Source organism: Cherax quadricarinatus, chromosome 66, assembly GCF_038502225.1.
Source record: "Cherax quadricarinatus isolate ZL_2023a chromosome 66, ASM3850222v1, whole genome shotgun sequence".
Classification (NCBI taxonomy): domain Eukaryota; kingdom Metazoa; phylum Arthropoda; class Malacostraca; order Decapoda; family Parastacidae; genus Cherax; species Cherax quadricarinatus.
The window spans coordinates 2,751,980-2,776,361 of NC_091357.1; the positions used below are offsets into that span (position 1 = coordinate 2,751,980).

At 41.1% G+C, this 24,382-nt stretch overlaps 1 protein-coding gene across 1 annotated transcript in view; it reads left to right on the forward strand.

The window, feature by feature from the left end:
* Positions 1-353: 353 nt before the first annotated feature.
* LOC128689846 (uncharacterized) overlaps positions 354-24,382 on the forward strand; it is a 66,742-nt gene continuing 42,713 nt past the window's right edge. Inside the window, exons 1-4 of the mRNA XM_070099002.1 lie at positions 354-543; positions 718-847; positions 5,976-6,121; positions 13,642-13,823. Of these exons, the coding sequence (XP_069955103.1) occupies positions 354-543; positions 718-847; positions 5,976-6,121; positions 13,642-13,823 (648 nt within the window). The remainder of the gene's footprint in view (positions 544-717; positions 848-5,975; positions 6,122-13,641; positions 13,824-24,382) is intronic.

The window sequence follows — 24,382 nt, forward strand, 5'->3', positions numbered from 1 at the left end:
ATATGCCACCTTTATATCAATAATGTATCTCTTAAATCTTATGTACCATATTATGTAATAAAATATTCCTATTAGTAAAAAAATATATATATGAAAAGATGGGGTGGTAGGGGAAGTGGAATATTCAAACGGCTTCAGGAAGAAATCCAAATATTTTTCCTTGAAGCCTTTATATATACATATATATATATATATATATATATATATATATATATATATATATATATATATATATAGAAATGCAGTCTTAATGGCTCACGTGAAGTCTATAGGCTTTATCCCCCCAAAAATCAGAATTTAATTTCTCTTTAAGATGATTCTTAACGTTATTGTTTATGTAACTTGCAGTCTTAATGATCTACAAACTGCACAGATACACGTGGTGGAGAGGACCAGCTGCCATAGAGGAGGGGGATGATTCTGATGGTGAAAGTGGCCAGCTGGTTTTGATGAGAGTCGACCGTCACTTATCCGGGGACTACACAGTCGTGGCTACTTCCTCTCACTCGGCAATAAATTCTACTTTCTTCATCAATGTACAGTGTCAGTGTTTATTAGGATAATTTTAAATTGTTAGTAACTGTCAATGTTATTGTGTTTTCTACTGTCGTATGGTTGTTTTAAGACAGTGCGTTGTCACATTATGTGTCAGTAAATTGGAATCCGTAATCATATTCATTTTAGTAAGAACTACGATGATGATGGTATTATTAACAGATGGTCCTCAGGATATTCAGGCAGCAGAACGAGTGACTGTAGACGAGGATGGTACTGCCACTGTGTTGTGTTCTGCCACTGGTAACCCCACTCCCAACATCACTTGGACCAGGGGCACTGACAACACCAGGTAAGATGCCAACATTGTATTGCGTTCTGCCACTGGTAACCCCACTCTCAACATCACTTGGACCAGGGGCACTGACAACACCAGGTAAGATGCCAACATTGTATTGCGTTCTGCCACTGGTAACCCCACTCTCAACATCACTTGGACCAGGGGCACTGACAACACCAGGTAAGATGCCAACATTGTATTGCGTTCTGCCACTGGTAACCCCACTCTCAACATCACTTGGACCAGGGGCACTGACAACACCAGGTAAGATGCCAACATAGTATTGCGTTCCGCCACTGGTAACCCCACTCCCAACATCACTTGGACCAGGGGCACTGACAACACCAGGTGAGATGCCAACATTGTATTGCGTTCTGCCACTGGTAACCCCACTCTCAACATCACTTGGACCAGGGGCACTGACAACACCAGGGGAGATGCTAACACTGTGTTGTGTTCTGTCACTGGTAACCCCACTCTCAACATTACCTGAACCAGGAACACTGACATCACCAAGTGAGATGCTAACACTGTGTTGTGTCCTGCCACTGACAACTCCACACTGTGATTGTGAAGAAAAGATCTTAACATCAATCAATCAATCAAGTTTATTCTCTATAAAGATTACAATGCGGGGTTTACAGATTTTGGATATTGTGTGGTTTAAATGTTATAAATAATAACAACACGAAAGAGATTCCTAGTTGATGCAGAGTAAAAAAGAGAGACATTAAACGTTAATTAAAACGACACAACATTAAACATCGAAGGTAAGTCTAAATCCCAGGCTTGTGTGATGGTTACCTGGTGATGATTAAGACACATGTGCAACAGCTTGGTATCTTCATGGCTAAAACGTGGAAAACGGTATTGAGGTGGTCATTCCCTCAGCCTGGAGAAGAGTTCATCTCCATGGAGCTGAACTCTTCTCCAGCCTGAGGGACTGACCATCTCAAATATTATTTCTCCTCGTTTCAACAGTAAAGATACCCAACAGCACCGAAGATATGTGATGTGACAACTGGTGATGGAACCGGCAGTGAAGCAGTTGAACGTTCACTGTGAGTCAGTGAACGAGACTGCATATTAGATGGATTCACTTGGAGATAGGCTTGAACCCAAAATGGTGACTGTGCACGACCTAACAGTGAAATGGCAGTGCTCTGTCTACTCATTCAGCACTTGTACTCAGTGGACCGCAGGAGAGAGAAATCATAATCTACACTTGGAAAATCCTAGAAGGAATGGTCCTTAATCTGCACACACACAAATCACTCCCTACGAAAACAAAAGATTGGGCAGGCGGTGCAAAATACCCCCAGTGAAAAGTAGAGGCGCCACTGGTACACTAAGATAAAACACGGTAAGTGTCCGGGGCCCAAGACTGTTGAACAACCACCCACTAAGCATAAGGGGAGTTAACAGTAGACCCCTGGCTGCCTTCATGAGGGAGCTGGACAGATGCCTAAAGTCGGTACCTGATCAACCGGGCAGGGGTTTATGTTGGACTACGTGCGGCCAGCAGTAACAGCCTGGTTGATCATGCCCTGATCCACAGGGAGGCCTGGTCGTGAACCGGGCCGCGGAGGAGTTAACCCCCTGAATGTCCTCCAGGTAGACTCGAGGTAGGTAGTCCTGAGTAGACTCAAGTACCAGTTATGTAGACACAACATGCAAACTCGCAGTAGTACTCATGACATTCGAGACTCGTGACCAAGATGAAGAATTAGTTAGTTGTGCAACATCTGGATGGCGAAATGTCTACAAATCAAAGATATCCCTATGTTGCACACGTGTCTAATTCTTCAACTTGTCGGTTCTGTATACCAGTCATATATAACTCGTGGTCAAAGCAAGTCTACCTTTCAAAAGATACTGATCATCCACAAGACGACGTGTCGTGGTCAGAGTAGCTTTTTTCCTTCGTCTCGGCTGAGGCGATTCAGTCTAACCATGAGGAACTTTATAAAGGAAAGAGTACAAGAGTTTCTAAGGGTCGATGATCAGTTATACAGTAATATAAAACCTCAAAATGAATAAGTGTGACAATAACAATTTAACTTAAGCTGTTTTAAGACAGCTACAAAAATGATTAAATACTGAAAATAAAGGAAATAACTCAGAGGATGATAGAGCTTATGAAACCAAGAGTCAAGTGAACTTAAGGAACTACCTAATTACCATGTAATCTAACAACCTCCTGGGTAGTTACTGGGATGATTGACAGGATAATTGGTGCTGAAGTAAATATTCCTCCGTAAACAGTCGAGAAAACATAGGCAGAGGACCTACACTACATTCATTATTTTAGTCCGAAATTATATACGAGTACAAGCGAAACTTTTTGCGCTACTTATCCCAGAGATACTAACAACTTCAGGTGAAATGTTGACCTCATTTACACCAATGACTGTGAGAACGCCAGGTCAAATGCCAACTTTACTACTAATAAAACCAGGTGAATTACCAGCATTATTGAAACTCTGGGTAGTAACAACACCAGGTGGGCTGTCAACGCTACTTTCACATAGCACTGTATCATCTCCATTACTGAAGGAACTCTCATATTCTGTTTGTTATATTTGATTAGCGTGAATATGAGGTCCATCCTTACTGGCTCATTTCTCTTTCTGTCTCTCATTATTATATCTCATTATTTGTCCTATCGGTTTCAGGAAGACCATGGATCATCAGGAACCTCCCTCTTTCCTCCTCTCATATTAATCCACTGGCTTGCCTTGTCTGTTGTTAAAAGTGCCGTTGCTTCTCCCCCTAAGATCTCCTGTGAAATCATTTTTAAGGTCTTTTCTCCCTCTTCCTTTCTGTCTCCTCATTTAACGTTTCTATTACTGCCTGTTTCTTTCCCCTCCTCATCATATTCTCTATTTAATTTTTCAGTTCCCATAGCTCCTCTACCTGCCCGTGCATCTTTTCTCTCGACGCTGTTACCCCCTTTTTCTCCTGTTCCTTCCCTACCTTCATTACTTTTTTACCCTTTCTTCAGTTTCGTAATAAAAATCATTTTATTTTCTTTCGTAGACTAATTCCGTATTACGTCTAAAACCAATTAACATGTGAGTCGTGTTTCGTTCACCTACATACTCTTCCTAAATTCTCAGCTCCTCCTATGGTATTATTTATCTTTGTGATTCCCATTTCCTTATTCTTCGACTTTCACACTGCCAGGTACAGTAAATTCCTGTGGTTGCAGCTTGTTATGGCGACTGTAAAACTGTTAGTCCCTCCTCTTCAGCTGTGACATTAGTCACTTTTGTAGAGATCAGTGGATTTAAAAGTTCCTTGGAGTAGATTGTGTGTGTGTGCACTCGCCTATATGTGGTTGCAGGGGTTGATTCACAGCTCCTAACCCCGCCTCTTTGTGTGTGTTCGTTTTTGTTTTATGGTCAATGTGCGTGTGTTTGGGGGGAGTGTGAAGATACTCGCGTATATGTGGTTACAGGGATCAAGTCTTAGCGCTTGTCCCCGCCTGTGTGCGTGTGTGTGCACTCACCTATTTATAGTTGCAGGGGTCAGTCACAGTACTTGGCCCCGTGTTTGTGTGTGTCCGATTCTGGGTTCACTCCTGGCTCTTCTTAAAGCTATGGATGTACCCTGACTATACCACTTCACTTTCCAGGTGGTCTTCCTGACCACTCTAGAGCTAAAGAAATACTATCATCCTTGTGAGTCAGCTGTGTTTCCAACTTCCAGCTGCGCCCTCGTGTTCCCATTTTCCGCTTGTCGAACAGTTTGTCCCTGTCTACCTTATCAGTTCCTTTTAGTATTTTGTACATTATTATCATATCTCCCCTAATACATTTGTCCTCTAATATCATCAGGATTAACTCCTTAAATCTTTCCTCACGGTACTTGTCCCTTAAGTCTGTGACTAATCTTCTTGCAAATCTTTGCCATTTCTTTAGTTTCTTGACATACTAAAGCAGGAGGGAGGTGTATATTGGTGCGTCATACTCCAGTATGGGCCTGACATACGCCGTTCGTTGCTGTAAATAACTCCGTGCTATAGTTCTTGAAAGCTAATTTTGCCAGATGAGCATTTGCTATGAGACCCCTTTCCGAGCCAGTATTTCGTCTGGGGTCCTCTTTGTCCATCCCCAATCTTTGTATTTGCTGGGGTTGAATTCTAGCAGCCACTTGTCAGGCCAGACCTGCAGCCTGTCCAGGTGCAATTCAAATCTTTCCTGGTCCTCACCTGTTTGTATTCTCCTCTTAAATTTCACATCTGCGAACAGGGATACTTCCGACTATCCCTCCCGTCATGTTGTTCATGAATACAAGAAATACTACTGGCCCTGGTACTGATCCTTGTGGAAGCCCACTCGTCATCTGCGCTGATTCCCACACTTCTCTCGTAATCCCGCGTTGTTTCCTTCCTGCTATGCATTCCTTGATCCATTCTAGTGCCTTCCTTGTCATTGCTGCCTGCTCCTCTAGTTTTTGTCCTTTTTCTCTTGTGTTCGTGTGTACTCACATAGGGGTCGAGACGTAGCTCCTGGCCCCGCCTCTTCACTGATTACTCCTAGGTCCTCTCTCTCTCTCTCTCTCTCTCTCCTCAGCGAGCTTTATCATACCTCGTCTTAAAACGATGTATGGTTCCTGCCTCCACTACGTCACTTGCCGGACTATTCCACTTCCTGACAACTCTGACTAAAGAAATATTTCCTAACATCTCTGACACTCATTTGAGTCTTCAACTTCAATGTGTGTGTGTGTGTGTGTGTGTGTGTGTGTGTGTGTGTATACTCGCCTATTTGTGGTTGCAGGGGTCGAGTCTTAGCTCCTGTGTGTGCGCGCGTGCGCGTGTAATAATAGTACAAGCTTCTGAAGTGTGCGTGGAAACTGAGACTCTTTATTGCCAATAAAACTAATAAAACCAAACCTAGACTCGTTGCAATCAATTTCAATTTATTACTGAATAATTCACAAATATATGTTAAAAAACTGCAATTAATAGTTGGCATTCACTATATATATATATATATATATATATATATATATATATATATATATATATATATATATATATATATATATATATATATATATATATATATAAGAATTTACTTTGCTTGGCTGTATAGTATACTGTTATTTCATCACAGTTTTGTTTCTTTTGAAGCTCAATGTTGTTGATGTCGACGGGCGTGGGCGAGGCTCGCTTGGTGGTGGAGTGGGCGTCACGGGCTGACTCTGGCATCTACCACTGCCATGCCTCTAATGTTGTCTCCTCGTCTCCTCCTATCCCTACAGCTATTGTTGTAACTCGTAAGTAACGTTGCCTCTTAGTCCCCTCCTGCCATCCAATCAGCTATTGTTGTAGCTTTTGATGTTATGTTATTGTACAGCTCTCTCACGTCCCCCCCACAGCTATTGTCATGTATTCTGATCATCCTTTCCATCCTCACAGCTATTGTAATGTGTTCTGATCATCCTTTCCATCCTCACAGCTATTGTAGTGTGTTCTGATCATCCTTTCCATCCTCACAGCTATTGTAATGTGTTCTGATCATCCTTTCCATCCTCACAGCTATTGTAATGTGTTCTGATCATCCTCCCATCACCACAACTATTGCTTAAACTCGTTAGTAACGTGCTCCAAACGTAGATCTACGTTCTTACCGCTAGTGCTCCAAACGTAGATCAACGTTTTATTCTTCCCGCCTCCAAATTTGGGACAATTGGCCTTGGATACCTGGTCAGTATAGAATGGGTCTTAACACTAGGTGTGCCCAGTATTAAATGCTAAATAAGGTTGTCTCCTCACTTCCTACTACCCTCACAGCTATTGTTTTATCTCTTGAGAACGTCACACATAAAAATCACCGAAAGATATTGTACATTTTTCACAGACCAGCTGCATGTAGACTGATATTTCAATGAAATACTATTCAACATTTATTGTAACATATCATTATGTTTATATTCCTAACCATACCACGGTATGGTTTGTTTGCAATCGTGTCATTACGATTTCGTGAGTCATTTATATTCCTCTTTTGTTAGTTGTTATACATACCTGGGACTAAACTTTTTTAATTAAGCATGTCAGTTTCAAGGGTTTCCCATAATAAGATTATTGTAATTCTGAGTTATAGTAAATCATTAATTTTGTATTATTTGTCCTGGTCATGGACCGGGCCGTGGGGCGTTGACCCCCGGAGCAACATCTAGGTATTTGCGTATTCTGCAGTATGAGATTTCATGACTTCCAGTAATCCATTCTGTTCCCATTTTTCATTTATCTAATCCAGACCAAACCTGTGATGCCAATTAAAAATATTTTGCTCTTTGTAATATAAAATAATTTACTCCGTCTCTTCTCACTCTCCCAATACAAAAAGAGATGTGTTGTTAGGTAAGACACATATGCAACAGTTAGGTATCTTTATTTCGAAACGTTTCGCCTACACAGTAGGCTTCTTCAGTCGAGTACAGAAAAGTTGATAGAAGCAGAAGAGACTTGAAGACGATGTAATCAGTCCATCACCCTTAAAGTTTTGAGGTGGTCAGTCCCTCAGTCTGGAGAAGAACATTGTTCCATAGTCTGAAACAATATGGAGTTGAAGTGACAGGATGGAGCCTTATATAGCGCCAGGAGGTGAGACGTAGGTCACTAGTAGAACGCAGATGTTGGGAGGTCAGGTCCCTCTCAAATCCAGCCGTTCTCACTAGTAGAGGTTGTCGAAGTTGATTTCAGGTCTGTACCAAGATACCCTTGTGTTGCAGTGTCTGACAGATTGAACATTAAAATGGTATAAAATACCGACAGGTTGTTAGGTAAGACACATATGGAACAGTTAGGTATCTTTATTATGAAACGTTTCGCCTACACAGTAGGCTTCTTCAGTCGAGTACAGAAAAGTTGATAGAAGCAGAAGAAACGATGTAATCAGTCCATCTATGGAACTATGCTCTTCTCCAGACTGAGGGACTGACCACCTCAAAACTTTAAGGGTGATGGACTGATTACATCGTCTTCAAGTCTCTTCTGCTTCTATCAACTTTTCTGTACTCGACTGAAGAAGCCTACTGTGTAGGCGAAACGTTTCGAAATAAAGATACCTAACTGTTGCATATGTGTCTTACCTAACAACCTGTTGGTATTTTATACCATTTTAATGTTCACAAAAAGAGATATTATACATTATTTGCAATCCTTGGAAAAGTATGTTAAGTCGTTGCTTGAAATGTTTTCTTCTTCGTTTTCGTTTATGACAACTCGTCACACAATCTATTCAGAGTTTTCAACGGGAATGTTGGGAAAGGTTCATGTAGCTGCTACTTTCCCACATGATTACTTGAGAAAATTTCTTCTGCTTGGCTTCCAAGTGCTGGTGTCTCCTGCTTAGAAGAAGGTTCGACTTAATGGAATATATCAGCATCATTCTGAATTATAGTGTGGCGTTACTTTCCCCTGAAACACTTCAATATGCCTCATCTAAATAACTATAATCGCTAATAACTGTTGTATTGTTCGATAAAGATGATGCTCTGTAAGTTTAGTCTGTGTTGCTGTAAGTTTGCTAGTTTAATAACGTGGTTAATAAACTTGTGTTATTGGATTCCGTATTTCTTCTGGTCGCCACTGAACTTTTAGCTCTTGTGTTCTTGGCTCGAAGGAAGATTTGCGTTGCTACTGGGTTGCACAAGCCCCAGTCTGCCAGTTTTATTGAACTGGCTGTGACTCTTCTAATTGGGATCAAATAGAAAAAAAGTGCCGTATATTACATAGATGAATATTTGATTGATTTTAAGCTATATATGTACCAGTTTCCTAATTTTATTGAAATAATGGAGAAAAAATTACTGAAAAGTTGGAGCATCACTTGTTACGTATTCAAACATTTGTACTTATTTGTGGTTACAGGAGTCGAGTCCCGGCTGCCTATCATACCTCTTAAAATTAATTATGGATCTTTCCCCCACCATTTTCTGCTGGGTCCCCGGTCATGTTGACGTACCGGGCAATGTAGTGGCGGACAGTGCTGCAACGTCAGCAGTACATGACCTCCCAGTTCGCTATAGAAGTGTTCTATTCATAGGTTTTTGCTGTAATTTCTGACCACCTTCACAACCGTTGGGAGCAACGTTGGTCTGATAATTTACATAAATTTCATCCTACCAAACCAAGTTTAGGTTTCTGACCATCGTCATGTCATCGATGCCAAGGTTGCCAGACTTCGCTCTCCTATCTTGGCATCGGCCACACTCGTCTTACTCACGGGTATCCCATCGAGAGGCGCCCTGTTCCACTCCGTGAGACTTGTCAGGATCCAGTTTTGGTTCGCCGTATTCTGTTGTACTGTCCAGTCTATCGATGAGCACGCACAATTTACCTCAGACGTCGTCACCGCTCTAACACCATTACTTTATCTTCGCTCCTTGCTGATGGACCCGCCTTTGACTCAGACTCCCTTGTTGACTTTTGACACCAACTGATTTACTACACAAACTTTGATGATACTTCGTCTAGAACTCCTCACGGCCCTTCCTAACTCTCCCGCTGTTGTCCACTCCACCCTTGCTACTGTATAATCCTGCGCTATCCCCTGCCCTGCTGTATGACCCTTATAGATTTAGCGCTTCTCTTTGGTTATAATAATAATGGACTCGCCTGCCATGGATTCGAGTTCCACTCATTCTGTGGTCTGGCATACTGGCCTCTGCTGCAGACCGTGCAAGATAGCCACTAAGCAGGTCTACTGATCTAAGCCACTCTCTTATATTCTGCCTTCTAACGGAACCTTTATCTAACTCATACTGGAGATAAATGGCACAAAATACCGACACGATGAAATAATACACGAAATATATTTATGAACAGGATTATTTTTGAGGACTAGCCTAATATGGATAAGTAGGCCTACTGCATCGATCCTCTGTTATGTTCTTATATTTAATAATTAATTTCACATTTTTTATCTGGTTTTCAAAAATATTTTTAATGTTCTTCGAAGGGGGTTTTAAACTACATCAATATTTCTACTGTTTCTCTCCTACGATTACTCTACGTATGTACGTATCGTAGAACACTAATTGACATTATTTGCTTTCAAGATATCGTAAGAATATATAATGGTCTGGTGAGCTTATTGTTACTTAGAGAATTTAGTTGGGGAACTTTCCTAAGTTCAGTTGAGTTGGTAATTCTCCTCACTTCCTGGGTGACACTGCTGTTCTCACAGACTCTCTCATATGGCATCGAATTTGCGTTAAACAATCACTTATCTCTGTCAGAGATTATCGAAGAACTCGAGTCATATCGTCAAGTTAAAAACGGCTTCATATCAGCTTCAACCCGGCATCTTCAACCCGGCATCTTCAACCCGGCATCTTCAACCCAGCATCTTCAACCCAGCATCTTCAACTCAGCATCTTCAACCCAGCATCTTCAACCCAGCATCTTCAACCCAGCATCTTTAACCCAGCACCCCTCAAGGAAGGTTCCTTGATGTTGGTGAGGGGCTCTTGATTTAGGGAATTGGATCTGTGCTCCAGTTCCCCGAATTAAGCCTGAATGCCTTCCACATCCCCCCCCCAGGAGCTGTATAATCCTCCGGGTTTAGCGCTTCCCCCTTGATTATAATAATAATAATAATTCAACCCAGCATCTTCAACCCAGCTTCAGACTTGGACGCCAATTCTTATCTCATTCCAGTGTAGTAAGATGCTTCATTTCATCAGCCTACGCTTACCTGGGTAATAGTCTTCACGGAGTCTCCCTCCATTACTTAAAGGTTGTGGTAGCCCCACTAACCTTGGCTGCTCAGGTTTTGCTGGAAATGATTATATAAGGCACACAAGTGATCGTACATTCGACTGTTCGAAGGCAGTCTAATGACTCCGGGTGTCTACTTCCCGGAATATAAACAAAGTCCTCTCGGATGTACAGTTCTTTTTTTGACATGTTTTAATGTCAGGACCTTCGAGATGAAGTTTTTTTCCGATCCTAAGTGATCAGTTCTGGAACTGGTATGCCACACTACGGTGAATTTTAAACTTATTCCCAGGTCATCCCACTCGGTGTGATTAGGAATTAGATCTGAAAGTTTGAGGGTTCGTGTCTAAGCCTGGAGTCTGTCTTCCAGACATAGTATTTCTATTTGATCTAAAATTCTAGATTAGCATACCTATGTGACTTAGCGTTGGATTCGTAGTAGTCTGGCCAGATGAAATTAATTAGCAAGGTGAGTGTCTGTGCATGGTATTAGGCAAAACTGATTACCGGCTGCTTGTCTAGCCTTGGCTCAGGTCCTGCAATAAGGGATCCAATACAATCTCATACTGGCTGACATTCTAACGATCAGTTTGGCCTGGTGGCAAAGTTCTCGCTTCAAACGCACAATACTCCAGGGTATTGGGCGTGTTTCCTCACACCTGTTGTCTATATTCACCCATCAGTAATAATGGCTACCTGGGTGTTAGTCGACTGGTGTGGGGTCGCATCCTGGGACAAAATTGACCAAATTTTCCAGAAATGCTCAGCATAACAAGCGGCTTTCTATGTAGTAGTATGTCACTGATGTCAGCTAGGCCTGTATACCTTGTACATGTACTTGTAGAAATAAATATTATAGAGCGCCTCGTTCTGGCAGAGTTCCTGCCTCGGTAACATGGCTCCTGCATCCCAGCGTCTGTTCAACAGTTGCATTCTCCTGGTGGTAGACTTCATTGTGAGCCGTCAGAACTTAGTGGCAACATAAAAAGCCTTGAAGGATGAAAAAAACTCTTTTGAGTCAGTGCTTCAGGACTACTGTGATCACTGCTGAGTAAGACACATGTGCAGCAGTTAGGCATCTGTATTGCTGAAAAGTTTTGCCTTCAGATCAAGTTTTTTTCGGTCAAATATACAGGCTGCAGGTGTAGTGGTGAATTGAGGTAGCTGCAATCAGTCCATCATCCTTAAATACTATTTCTCTGAGGCTGATGGACTGGTTGCATCTTGCTTTCACTATTACATCTACTGCCTCTGTATCTGACTGAAGAAGTCTACTATGTAGGCGAAACGTTTCTACAATAAAGATTCGAAACTGCTGCACATGTCTTAATCATCAGCTTGTCGGTATTTTACACTGTTTTGAACTTACGGACTTGTAAATGTAATGTGTCTCAGCTGGTGGTTCAGGTGTTTGTGCTGGTGGTTCAGGTGTTTGTGCTGGTGGTTCAGGTGTCTGTGCTGGTGGTTCAGGTGTCTGTGCTGGTGGTTCAGGTGTCTGTGCTGGTGGTTCAGGTGTCTGTGCTGGTGGTTCAGGTGTCTGTGCTGGTGGTTCAGGTGTTTGTGCTGGTGGTTCACGTGTCTGTGCTGGTGGTTCAGGTGTCTGTGCTGGTGGTTCAGGTGTCTGTGCTGGTGGTTCATGTGTTTGTGCTGGTGGTTCAGGTGTTTGTGCTGGTGGTTCAGGTGTCTGTGCTGGTGGTTCAGGTGTCTGTGCTGGTAGTTCAGGTGTCTGTGTTGGTAGTTCAAGTGTCTGTGCTGGTGGTTCACGTATCTGTGCTGGTGGTTCACGTGTCCGTGCTGGTGGTTCACGTGTCTGTGCTGGTAACACTCGGGGCTTGACACTGATTTCAGTTTTATGTGCCGAGAGAGCTCATTTGCGGGGATAAATACAAGATAATCCCATCTTTGAGTGTTTCCAAGTAAGAAAGGATGATATAATCAGCTGGTTGCTTTTCTAATGGATCATTAAACCCTGACACCAAAATACGGGTTTTCCCCCCTTTAAAAGATAATTCGCACTTCATCTAATTTTTTTTGCAGTTCCAGCAGTTTATTTGTACCAGCTTTCTTAATACGTCTTATTTAATATTGCATCTAGAGCAATTTTCCCCTTAAATATTTGTGCAACATTGCCTTGCAAGCACAAATTAAAACTAAAAATTATTCTATTTCCCTTCACAATACAGTAACAGCTGTTGTTATTTAATTCTGGGTAACGCACAGTGATTCTACTTTAACAATATTGATAAATTAGACACATGTGCAACACTTGGGTATCTTTAATGAGGAAACGTTTCGCCACACAGTGGCTTCATCAGTCCATGCAAAGGAGAATGGTGAAGAACAGGAGGAGTTTGAGGTAATCAGTCCTTCAGCCTTGTAGTCGATGTGGTCAGTCCATCATGTTCTTCACCATTCACCTTTGTATGGACTGATGAAGCCACTGTGTGGCGAAACGTTTCCTCATTAAAGATACCCAAGTGTTGCACATGTGTCTAATTTATCAACATGTTGGTTCTCTGAACCATTCATCTACAATCCTTTTATCAATATTGTGTTTATAATGATAAACTCCACCTGTAACCCCTTACTACTACTACGACTGCTGCAGCTACTACTACTACTATTAATGCTATTACTACTACTATTACAACTACTACTATTACTATTACTACTACTATTTCTACCTTTACTACTACCACTACTACTACTATTACTATTACTACTATTACTACTACTATTACTATTACTACTACTATTACTATTACTATTACTACTACTACTATTACTATTACTACTATTACTACTACTACTATTACTACTAGTACTACTATTACTACTAGTACTACTATTACTACTACTATTACTATTACTACTATTACTACCATTACTATTACTACTATTACTACCATTACTATTACTACTACTATTACTACTATTACTACTATTACTACTACTATTACTACTATTACTACTACTATTACTACTATTACTACTACTACTACTACTATTACTACTACTACTATACTACTACTACAACTACTGACACTTTTTTGTATTTAATAATCAGAGGAACCTACCTCAGCTAGTCTGAACGCTGAGGAGGAGGCGTTCAGGACTTGGGCTCACATTGGAGGGAGTGGATGGTTGGACTGCCGAGTCCGTGCAGCGCCAGCACCAAGCTTCCGGTGGACCACTAGCAAAAACTCGCTGATTACCAGCAGTGAAAAGTATTTCATTCACGTTCCACAGGTAAGACAGCCTTTCGTATTTACCCCATGAATGATACCAGCTGAATTTTCACCTAATTATATACGTGTAACAAGAATAGACTGAAGGAATACTTCTAGACTTCAACTCTCTGCTGTTAGATTGTGATGTGCGCTCGTTACCCACAGTGCTAAAGATAGGAAACTCTATCACACGCAAAGTTTTTAACAAGCAAGTCTCGTGATGTGATTTGTAAATAGCTTGTCAATAAAGCTAGTTATCCTTAACCTAACCTTGTCAAACCCTGTGTGAAAAAAAAAGTCTAGACCCTTTAGGATTCTGTGATTCTAATTAGTAGAGTATTTAATGCCTCACAGAGGTAAACAATAGACAGTAGTGTCCACATTATTCTTTCAGTTTATAACATCCAAAGTGTAAGTTAAACCGACAAATGTATAAAAGACATAGAGGAACGTTTGAGTAATTTTTTTATAGGAACGTTTCGCTCACCATGAGCTTTGTCACTCCAGTACAGATCATGATAAATCAAGTAAATATATAATACAGATACAAGACAGGTGTTTAAGGACATGTGTGCAACCGTGACATCCCTTTTCTTAACATTTTGTTGGTAATTCTACGAACATTATTGATTATGAACATCAAAATGGTATACAATACCGACAGGTTGTTAGGTAAGACACATATGCAACAGTTAGACAACTTTATTCCGAAACGTTTCGCCTACACAGTAGGCTTCTTCAGTCGAATACAGAAAGTAGGCAGGAACAGTAGAGATGTGAAGACGATGTAATCAGTCCATCACCCTTATTGATTATTAGTGTAATCAAGGGGGAAGCGCTAAACCCGGAGGATTATACAGCGCCTGGGGGCGGATGTGGAAGGCATTCAGGCTTCGGAGAACTGGAGCATAGATCCAATTCCCTAAATCAAGAGCCCCTCACCAACATTACGAATATTATTGAAAGCCAGGTGAAATTGCGAGCCTTCCAGGTGAATAATGATTAAAAATTCGGCTTAAGATCGATATAGCTGTTCTATGCGTGCGTAGCACTTAGTTTCAATTGTAATATGATATTAAATCTGCGTGTTCCGGACAACTGTATTGCCAAGACTTATAACTGAAGATTTAAAGTAATGTCATCGATATAGCGCCATCTCTTATGATAAGGTGGTTTTTAGATGTTAGTGTATAGCGAAGGTGGTAGGTTAGGTCAGGAGACCCGCTACTGGAGCTTTTGGGTATCTGACCGAGTCCTTCCACCGGTCCACCCACCCACAGCTATATAAAGGTGCTATTGTTGACATAAATTTTATATGCGTAGACATGTTCCTTGCTTTTGTCCGAATCCCATGTAAACACTGTCAGCTAAATATTTTTTGTGAAATAACTTTCCTTAAGTTGCATTTGTAAATTTTCTCGTACATGTATGACGAAACCTGATCTATCTTCTTAGTAAACGGAATACTGAATTTATAAGAAGTATCGTTTCACACCAAAATAAATGAAATACGCGTATTACGAGCACATGTAGTAAATGGGCTGTTGACCTGGTCGTAATGGGTTTATATATATTGTATACATGTACACTTATGTACACGAGTTGTAAGTGTAGCACATAGTGATCAAGGCTGAGAGAGAGAGAACCGTGCTCAACCAGCAGTTATGGGAGTCTGGCAAGTGCTGACCGTGAGTGAAACCACGTCACCCCAGCACTTGGCAGGCCCCCCTGTGACTGGTTAATGAACCAAGGTACTGATTTAACGATGGGGCCCCTGAAGATCATTAAACCCTTAGCATCCGGTTCGCTGGTTGGGAGGCAGCATATATGAGAGAATAACAATACGTGCAAAAAACAATAAAAAATTTGTATGGTAAATGAAATAGAATTTTGGTTTGTGTACTGCTTGCAAAATATCATGCAAATCCATTGGTCAATGTACAGGATTAAATTGCCAGTAGGCAACGCAAATGCACTTGTAGTGAATATTGAACTTCCGCTACACATTCCATAAAACTTTTACTCGACTGGAGCAACATAATATCAAGCTCGATTTAATATCTATAAGCAATCACTAATTAAATGATATCGGAAAATAGAGAGTTATCGTGTTATCGCGCCAGACAAAATATTACTGAGAGAGTTATGGCGTTAATTAATCGTTGCTGCGATATAATGGCGCACATAGTGTGTTATCATGTCACATTTCATGTTAGTAACATAGTTCTTGTGTTCCACGTCACATGTCATGTTACTAACACAGTTCTTGTGTTCTCACGTCACACATTGTGTTATTAAGACACTAGTGCGGGGACGTGAACGGGGACGGGTGCGGGGACGGGGACGTGAACGGGTGCGGGGACAGGGACGAGGACGTGGACGGGACGGGACGGGGACGGGGGAGGGAGCGGTTGCAGGGAGGAGATTAAGGAACTTGGTCGTAGTTATGACAACAAGGGTATGACTTGGTCGTAGTCATGACAACAAGGGTATGTCTTGGTCGTAGTCATGACAACAAGGGTATGTCTTGGTCGTAGTCACGACAACAAGGGTATGTCTTGGTCGTAGTCATGACAACAAGGGTATGACTTGGCCGTAGTCATGGCAACAAGGGTATGTCTTGGTCGTAGTCATGACAACAAGGGTATGACTTGGTCGTACTCATGGCAACAAGGGTATGACTTGGTCGTAGTCATGACAACAAGGGTATGACTTGGTCGTAGTCATGACAACAAGGGGATGAATAGGTCGTACTCATGACAAGGGGATGACTTAAAGAGGGACAGCAGGTGTAAGGAAACAGGCCCACCGTTACCACCCGTGCTGGGGATCGAACCACTGACATTTAGTATGTGAGCTGACTGAGCTACCAGCCGAGCAACTTTCCTTAACTAATCTGCAGCAATTTACCCGATAAGTGTGAAATATAACTCAGTTTACCAATAATCCTTAAAACCGTGTTTTTAAGAGTTCGTGAGCCAACTTGAAGGTATAATCTAGTGTCTGTGGCTGAAGTGGGATTCAAACAGCAACACTGGTATGAAGTGAACCTTGGTAATAAATACCGACAAACATGTAGGCAAACACTGGGACTTGTTTATTAGAAAACGCTTCGGTCCTGGGACCTTGATCTAGGTCCTGGATCAAGGTCCCAGGACCGAAATGTTTTTTAATAAGTCTTAGTATCTGATTATATGTTTTTTTAAGCCAGATCTGGTATATTCAGTAGCTTTGCAGAGCATTAATCAAATAAACTGTCGATATTCTGAGCTTTTTCGTAAACACTGATCTATAGTTGCTAGGCGTTTTGAGTGTTGCTAAAGCTCCTGGGACTCTTAAAGATGTTGCGTATTCCATAAACATTCTAGGTTTCACGAATGTTTATTACTGTGTAAATTATTATATTCTTGATAAGTGAGAATTATGCATTGTTTATTCAACACTACATGACAATAGTGAGAAAGATAAAGGAATACAGTTTGGTGTATTTTAGGATGGAAATCGGCAGCTGATGTTGCAAATATAAGTCAGTTAAGAAATAGAGTACAATAAAATCTGAACTGTGAGATAGACTGGATAGAGAAATATATCTGGGTGTCGACGAAGGCGTCTAGAATGAAACTGTTGTTCCCAGTTGAGTGAGGCAGTCGATCAAGAGAAGTGGTATAGAACACTCTGTGGGTCAGCTCCTAAAACGACTTTAAATGTCTCGAAGAAAAGGAGAAATAATGTGTTTGCAGCCTTTGTGTCAGTTATGTGTAACTTTTATGTACGGTCGGATCTGTGCCTAAATCAACTTGTTTTGTTTAAAGTGGTTTGAGAATTATCGCAGAGCAGCCCGAAGCGACACTTATGAACGTATGCGAATCTGGTTTAGGCTTGACGGTACCACTTGCCACAAGCAACAGCTTAGTGAGCACCGGTGATGCTGATAGTGATTTTCCTGCCATTGTTGTGTCTGGTGTAGATTTCATATTATTGATGGCATGCAAGACCGACGGTTACTGGTGAATACAGTAATGGCAACAGTAGACTTAGTATTGATGTGATCAGTCGCTCACCCCACGGTGGAGGCGGCCAATAAGAACATAACATAAAGAAGGAACACTGCAACAGGCCCACTGACCTATGCGAAACAGGTCCATGTCCTCCCCCCCGGATAAGACCAATGGCTCCCCCCTCGGAGTAGCCCAATGACCCACCCAGTCTGATCATCTCCACTCAAGGATGGAAAACTGCACCAGACCCAGCAGCACAAGCTAGTCAGGTCCAACTCACACCCACCCACACCAACTCGTGTATTTATCTAACCTATTTTTAAAACTACACAACGTTTTAGCCTCAATAACTGTACTCGGGAGTTTGTTCCACTCATCCACGACTATTACCAAACCAGTACTTTCCTATATCCTTCCTGAATCTGAATTTTTCCAACTTGAAACCATTGCTGCGAGTCCTGTCTTGGCTGGAAATTTTCAGCACGCTATTTACATCCCCTTTATTTATTCCTGTTTTCCATTTATACACCTCGATCATATCCCCCCTAATTCTACGCCTTTCGAGAGAGTGCAGATTCAGGGCCCTCAGTTTATCCTCATAGGGAAGATTTCTGATACATGGGATCATCTTTGTCATCCTCCTCTGTACGTTTCCCAGAGCATTTATATCCATTCTGTAATACGGTGACCAGAACTGAGCAGCATAGTCTAAATGAGGCCTAACCAAGGATATATAGAGTTGAAGAACAACCTGAGGAATTCTATTATTTATACTTCTAGTTATGAAGCCAAAAATTCTGTTAGCTTTATTGCGAACACTAGTGCACTGTTGTCTTGGTTTTAGATTACTGCTAACCAGAACTCCTAAATCCTTTTCGCAATAAGTAGTATTAAGATCTACATTATTTAGTTTATATGTGGCATGGCTATTTACCTGTCCAACATTTAGAACTTTGCATTTGTCAATATTAAAATGCATCTGTCACTTCTCCGACCATTGCATCAGTCTATTCAAATCATCCTGGAGTGCTCTAGTGTCCTCATTAGAATGAATTGGACTGCCTATTTTGGTGTCATCAGCAAATTTGCTTATGTCGCTATTTATTCCCTCATCTATGTCGTTTATGGAAATTGTGAACAACAACGGGCCCAACACTGACCCCTGAGGAACACCACTTGTGACTTGCCCCCATTCTGATTTCTCCCCATTTATGTAAACTCTGCTGCCTATTTGTCAGCCATGCCTCTACCCAGGAAAAAAATTCTCCTATTCCGTGTGCCTTTAGTTTCCTCAATAGCCTCTGGTGTGAAACTCTATCGAAAGCCTTACTGAAGTCCATATACACAATATCATATTCATTACCATGATCTACCTCCTCAAACACCTTAGTGAAAAAAGTTAGTAAATTCGTAAGAGAAGGAACGCCCTTTTGTAAAACCATGTTGAGATTCATTAATCAATCTGTGCCTGTCAAGATGGCTACGAATTGCTTCGGCAATTACTGATAAAATAATTTTTTTTCACTATGGAGGTAAAGCTTATTGGTCTATAGTTCGAAGCCAAGGACCTGTCACCTGCCATGTAAATAGGTATTACATTTGCTATTTTCCACTTATCAGGAACTATGCCAGTTTGTAGTGATATGTTAAAAAGATTAGCCAGAGGTATACAAAGTTCTTCTTTACATTCCTTTAACACCCTTGCAAACAGTTCATCAGGGCCTGGGGATTTGTTAGGTTTTAGTTTCTCTATTTGTCTGAGGACCAAGTCACTAGTTGCCACAATCGTACATAGTTTATCATCATCCTGTTCTACATAACTATTATTTCAGGAATATCGCTAGTATTTTCCTGGGAGGAAGTAGGTATTGAGAATTTCACACGTATCATTATCACTGTCAGTGATCTGACCTGAGTTACTCTTAAGTGAGCCAATCTTGTCCTTAATCTTACTTCTGTATACCTGAAAGAATCCTATTGGATTAGTCTTTGAATCCCTTTCGACCTTCGCCTCATAATCCCTTTTTGCTTTTCTTATTCCTTTCTTTATTTCTCTCTTTAATTGAATATATTGATTTCTTAACTGCCCATCCCCTCTTTTGATAAGCCTATATATGCCTCTCTTTTGACCAATGAGATGTTTTAATCTATTGTTCATTCATTTGGGATCATTTTTGTTAGATCTAATTTCCCTACTCGGAACAAAAGTTGTCTGGGCAGCTAGAACTATGCTCTGAAAAATGTCATATTTGCAACCAAGGTCACCTACCCGACCCATAGTCAGGACATCCCAATTTAGCCCACCCAGGTAATTTTTCAGTCCCATGAAGTCGGCCAAGCGAAAATCTGAGACAGAGATTTGATTGCAGTTATCTAGGTAATTCCATGATATATTGACACTAAGTGATTTGTGATCACTTTCCCCAAGCTCATCATTAACCTCAAGATTATTAATTAGTGAATCTTTGTTGGCAAGAACCAAGTCAAGCAGATTGTTTCCTCTAGTTGGTTCTGTCACAACCTGTTCTAAAAAGCAATCCTGAACCGTATCAAGAAAGTCACTAGACTCAAGATTTCCTGTCATATTGTTCCAATCAATTTCTCTAAAGTTAAAATCTCCCATTATCACAACATTTTCATATCTAGATGCCTTATGAATTTCGTCCCATAACAGCTTACTCCCCTCCCTATCAAAGTTTAAGGGCCTATAAATCACACCCAAAATTAATTTGTCACGTCCCTCTAGAAACTGTAGCCAAACAGATTCTGTGTTCGATGTTTCTAATCTTATATCATGTCTAAGACAATTTAAATTTTCTCTGGCATCGCCACACCACCACCCTTCCTGTTGACCCTATCAGTGTGGAATAGTTTATAACCCTGTATGTTGCATTCAGAAGGCATTTCTCTATCTTTCAGGTTGAACCAGGTCTCTGTTATACCACTGATATCTATATTACTTACACTTGCAAGTAATCTTAGCTCATCTATCTTATTTCTTAGACTCCTACTATTTGTATAGTAAACCTTAAGGGAGCTAGTCACTCGTTGCCCTCTACTATCTCTGTTTGTTGATCAATTGATTTGCCATTACTAGCAACTTTATTTTGAATATTGTCTTTTAAACATATCCCTGAGGTATCCCGGTAATAACTGCTGTTTTTAACCCTAATGCTGCAGCCTGATTGTTTCCCACAAACACCCATACCTCTATAATCTATCAGTTTAAATTCCTAGACAAGTCATCAATTACCCTCTCAATTGAATTGGCTAATGCAACCACTCCATCCCCAGATAGATTAACCCCATCCCTTGCATACATATCACGTTTGTCAAAGAATAGGTCCCAGTTATCAATGAATGGGATTGCAAGTTCCTTGCATTGCCTGTCTAGCCAGCAATTTATACCAATTGCCCTAGACATCCATTCATTGCTCACTCCCTTTCTTGGCAAGATGCTACATATGACTGGGACCCCTCCCTTAGACTTTACTTCTATGGCTAACCTGTACTTATCCAGCAGCTCCTCTCTCCTGCCCTTCCCAATGTCATTACCCCCAGCACTAAGACAAATAATAGGCTTGTTCCCATTACCTGCCATAATATTATCCAATCTGCTGACTATGTCACCAACATCAGCTCCAGGAAGCCACACTCTGTCTGACCTTTCTATCCGTTACAAAATGCACGGTCCATATGTCTTATCTGAGAATCGCCTACTATTAAAATATTCTTACCTTGATTAGCAGGGGAATCAGTGGTACCTTCAACCTCACTAACCACTGAAGTACACTCGTCTTGGAGAACAGAGAATCGATTTCTTACCTTCACATCTTCTCTATTAACTCTCCTCATATTACTTCTTCCTGAACTGTGAACCACTTACCACTTAAAGCGGCTGCCACTATCACTGCTGGTGACCATTTCCTCCTTACCAGCTAAATCCTTCTCACACTCGCTCCCAAACTCATCTATGCGAAGCTTCAGCCTCCTATTTTCCTCCTGAAGAAGTAGAATCTCCTTCAACACTTGAATCTGAGATTCTAAAACACTACAACAAGCCATGGTGCTTGGTAACAGCTCACGCTAACTGCCAAGAGCTTAGGCAGGTAGGACCGCAGGTGACCACTGACATAAGAACATAGGAACATAAAGAAGGGACACTGCAGCAGGGCTACTGGCCCATACGAGGCAGGTCCAAGTCTCCTACCGGCTTAAGCCAATGCCCCAACCTAGTCAGGTCAGGTCACATTCACTTAAGGAAAGAGCACGGCAACTGACCTAGTAACACAAGCTAATCGGGTCCAACTCACACCGACCCACACCAACTCATGTATTTATCTAATCTTTTTTTTAAACTACACAACCTTTTAGCCTCTATAACTGTACTTGGGAGTTTGTTCCACTCATCCACAACTCTATTACCAAACCAGTGCTTTCCTACATCCTTCCTGAATCTGAATTTTTCAAACTTAAAACCATTGCTACGAGTCCTGTCTAGGCTAGATATTTTCAGCACGTTATTTACATCCCCTTTATTTATTCCTGTCTTCCATTTATACACCTGAATCGTATCTTCCCTAATTCTACGCCTTTGGAGAGAGTGCAGATTCAGGGCCCTCAGTCTATCCTCATAGGGAAGATTTCTGATACATGGGGTCAACTTTGTCATCCTCCTTTGTATGTTTTCCAGAGCATTTATATCCATTCTGTAATACGGTGACCAAAACTGTGCAGCATAATCTAAATGAGGCCTAACCAAGGACATATAGAGTTGAAGAACAACCTGAGGACTCCTATTATTTACGCTTCTTGATATGAAGCCAATGATTCTGTTAGCTTTATTGCGAACACTTATGCACTGTTGTCTTGGTTTCAGATTACTGCTAACCAGAACTCCTAAATCTTTTTCGCAATCCATAATATTAAGATCTACATTATTTAGTTTATATGTGGCATGGTTATTGTCCTGTCCAACATTTAGAACTTTGCATTTGTCTATATTAAACTGCATCTGCCACTTCTCCAACCACTGCATCAGTCTATTCAAATCTTCCTGGAGTGCTCTAATGTCCTCGTCAGAATGAATTCGGCGTCGTATTTTGGTGTCATAGGCAAACTTTCTTATGTCGCTCTTTATGCCCTCATCAATGTCGTTTATGTAGATTGTGAACAACAGGGGACCCAACACTGACCCCTGTGGAACACCGCTCGTGACGCTTCCCCACTCTGATTTCTCCCCATTTATGCAAACTCTCTGCTGCCTATTTGTCATCCATGCCTCTGTCCAGGAAAAAAATTCTCCTCCTATTCCATGTGCCTTAATTTTCCTCAATAGTCTCTGATGTGGGACCCTGTCAAAAGCCTTACTGAAGTCCATATACACAATATCATATTCATTACCATGATCTACCTCCTCAAATGCCTTAGTGAAAAAAATTAATAAATTCGTAAGGCAGGAACGCCCCTTTGTAAAACCATGCTGAGATTCGTGGATTAATTTGTGCTTTTCAAGGTGGCTACGAACTGCCTCGGCAATTATTGATTCCATAAATTTTCCCACTATGGAGGTTAGGCTTATTGGTCTATAGTTCAAAGTTAATGACCTGTCACCTGCTTTGAAAATAGGCATCACATGTGCCATTTTCCACTTACCTGGCACCATGCCAGTCTGTAGTGATATATTGAAAAGATTAGCCAGAGGTATGCTAAGCTCCTCTTTACATTCCTTTAGAACCCTTTCATACAGTTCATCAGGGCCTGGGGATCTGCTAGGTTTTAATTTATCAATTTGCCTAAGGACCATGTTACTTGTGACCCTAATCGTGCACAGTTTATTAACATTCTGTTCTACATAATTTATTATTTCTGGAATATCGTTGGTATCTTCCTATGTAAAAACTGAGAGGAAGTATGTGTTAAAAATTCTACACATTTCTTTATCACTGTCCGTGAGCTGACCCGAGTAACTTTTGAGTGGGCCTATCTTGTCCCTGATCTTACTTCTGTATACCTGAAAGAATCCTTTTGGGTTAGTCTTCGATTCTCTTGCAACTTTAACCTCATAATCTCTTTTTGCTTTTCTTATTCCCTCAGCGTAGATGACTTTGACAGTTATCGGTGAATACAGCGTAAACAATCATAGGTCTAAACTACTTTCAATGCTTATCAAGAGATTGCGACTATAATAGTGATGAAGCAGACATGATAGTAATATGGATAACAGCAACAAGAAGAGAATGTAAATCAGCTGTAGAGATACTATCAGCATCTGATAGCTGGTCTTACATCAAGTGATCAAGACAGCTGTGCTTGCCACTCCATCTTCACCAGTGTGTGACACATGGTACCTTGGTGATTCATACCGACACATTGGTTTAAAAAGACACGTGATCAAACACTAGGGCATATTAGAAAACGTTTCAGTCCGGTGACCTTGATAACTTCTGAGTCATCAAGGTCTCAGGAACGAAATGTTTTCTAATAAATATGTCCTAGTGTTTGATCACGGTCTTTATAAACCAGACAGTCACGTGGTGAATTTTTGTGTCATCACAACCCCAGGCAAAACAGATATCTA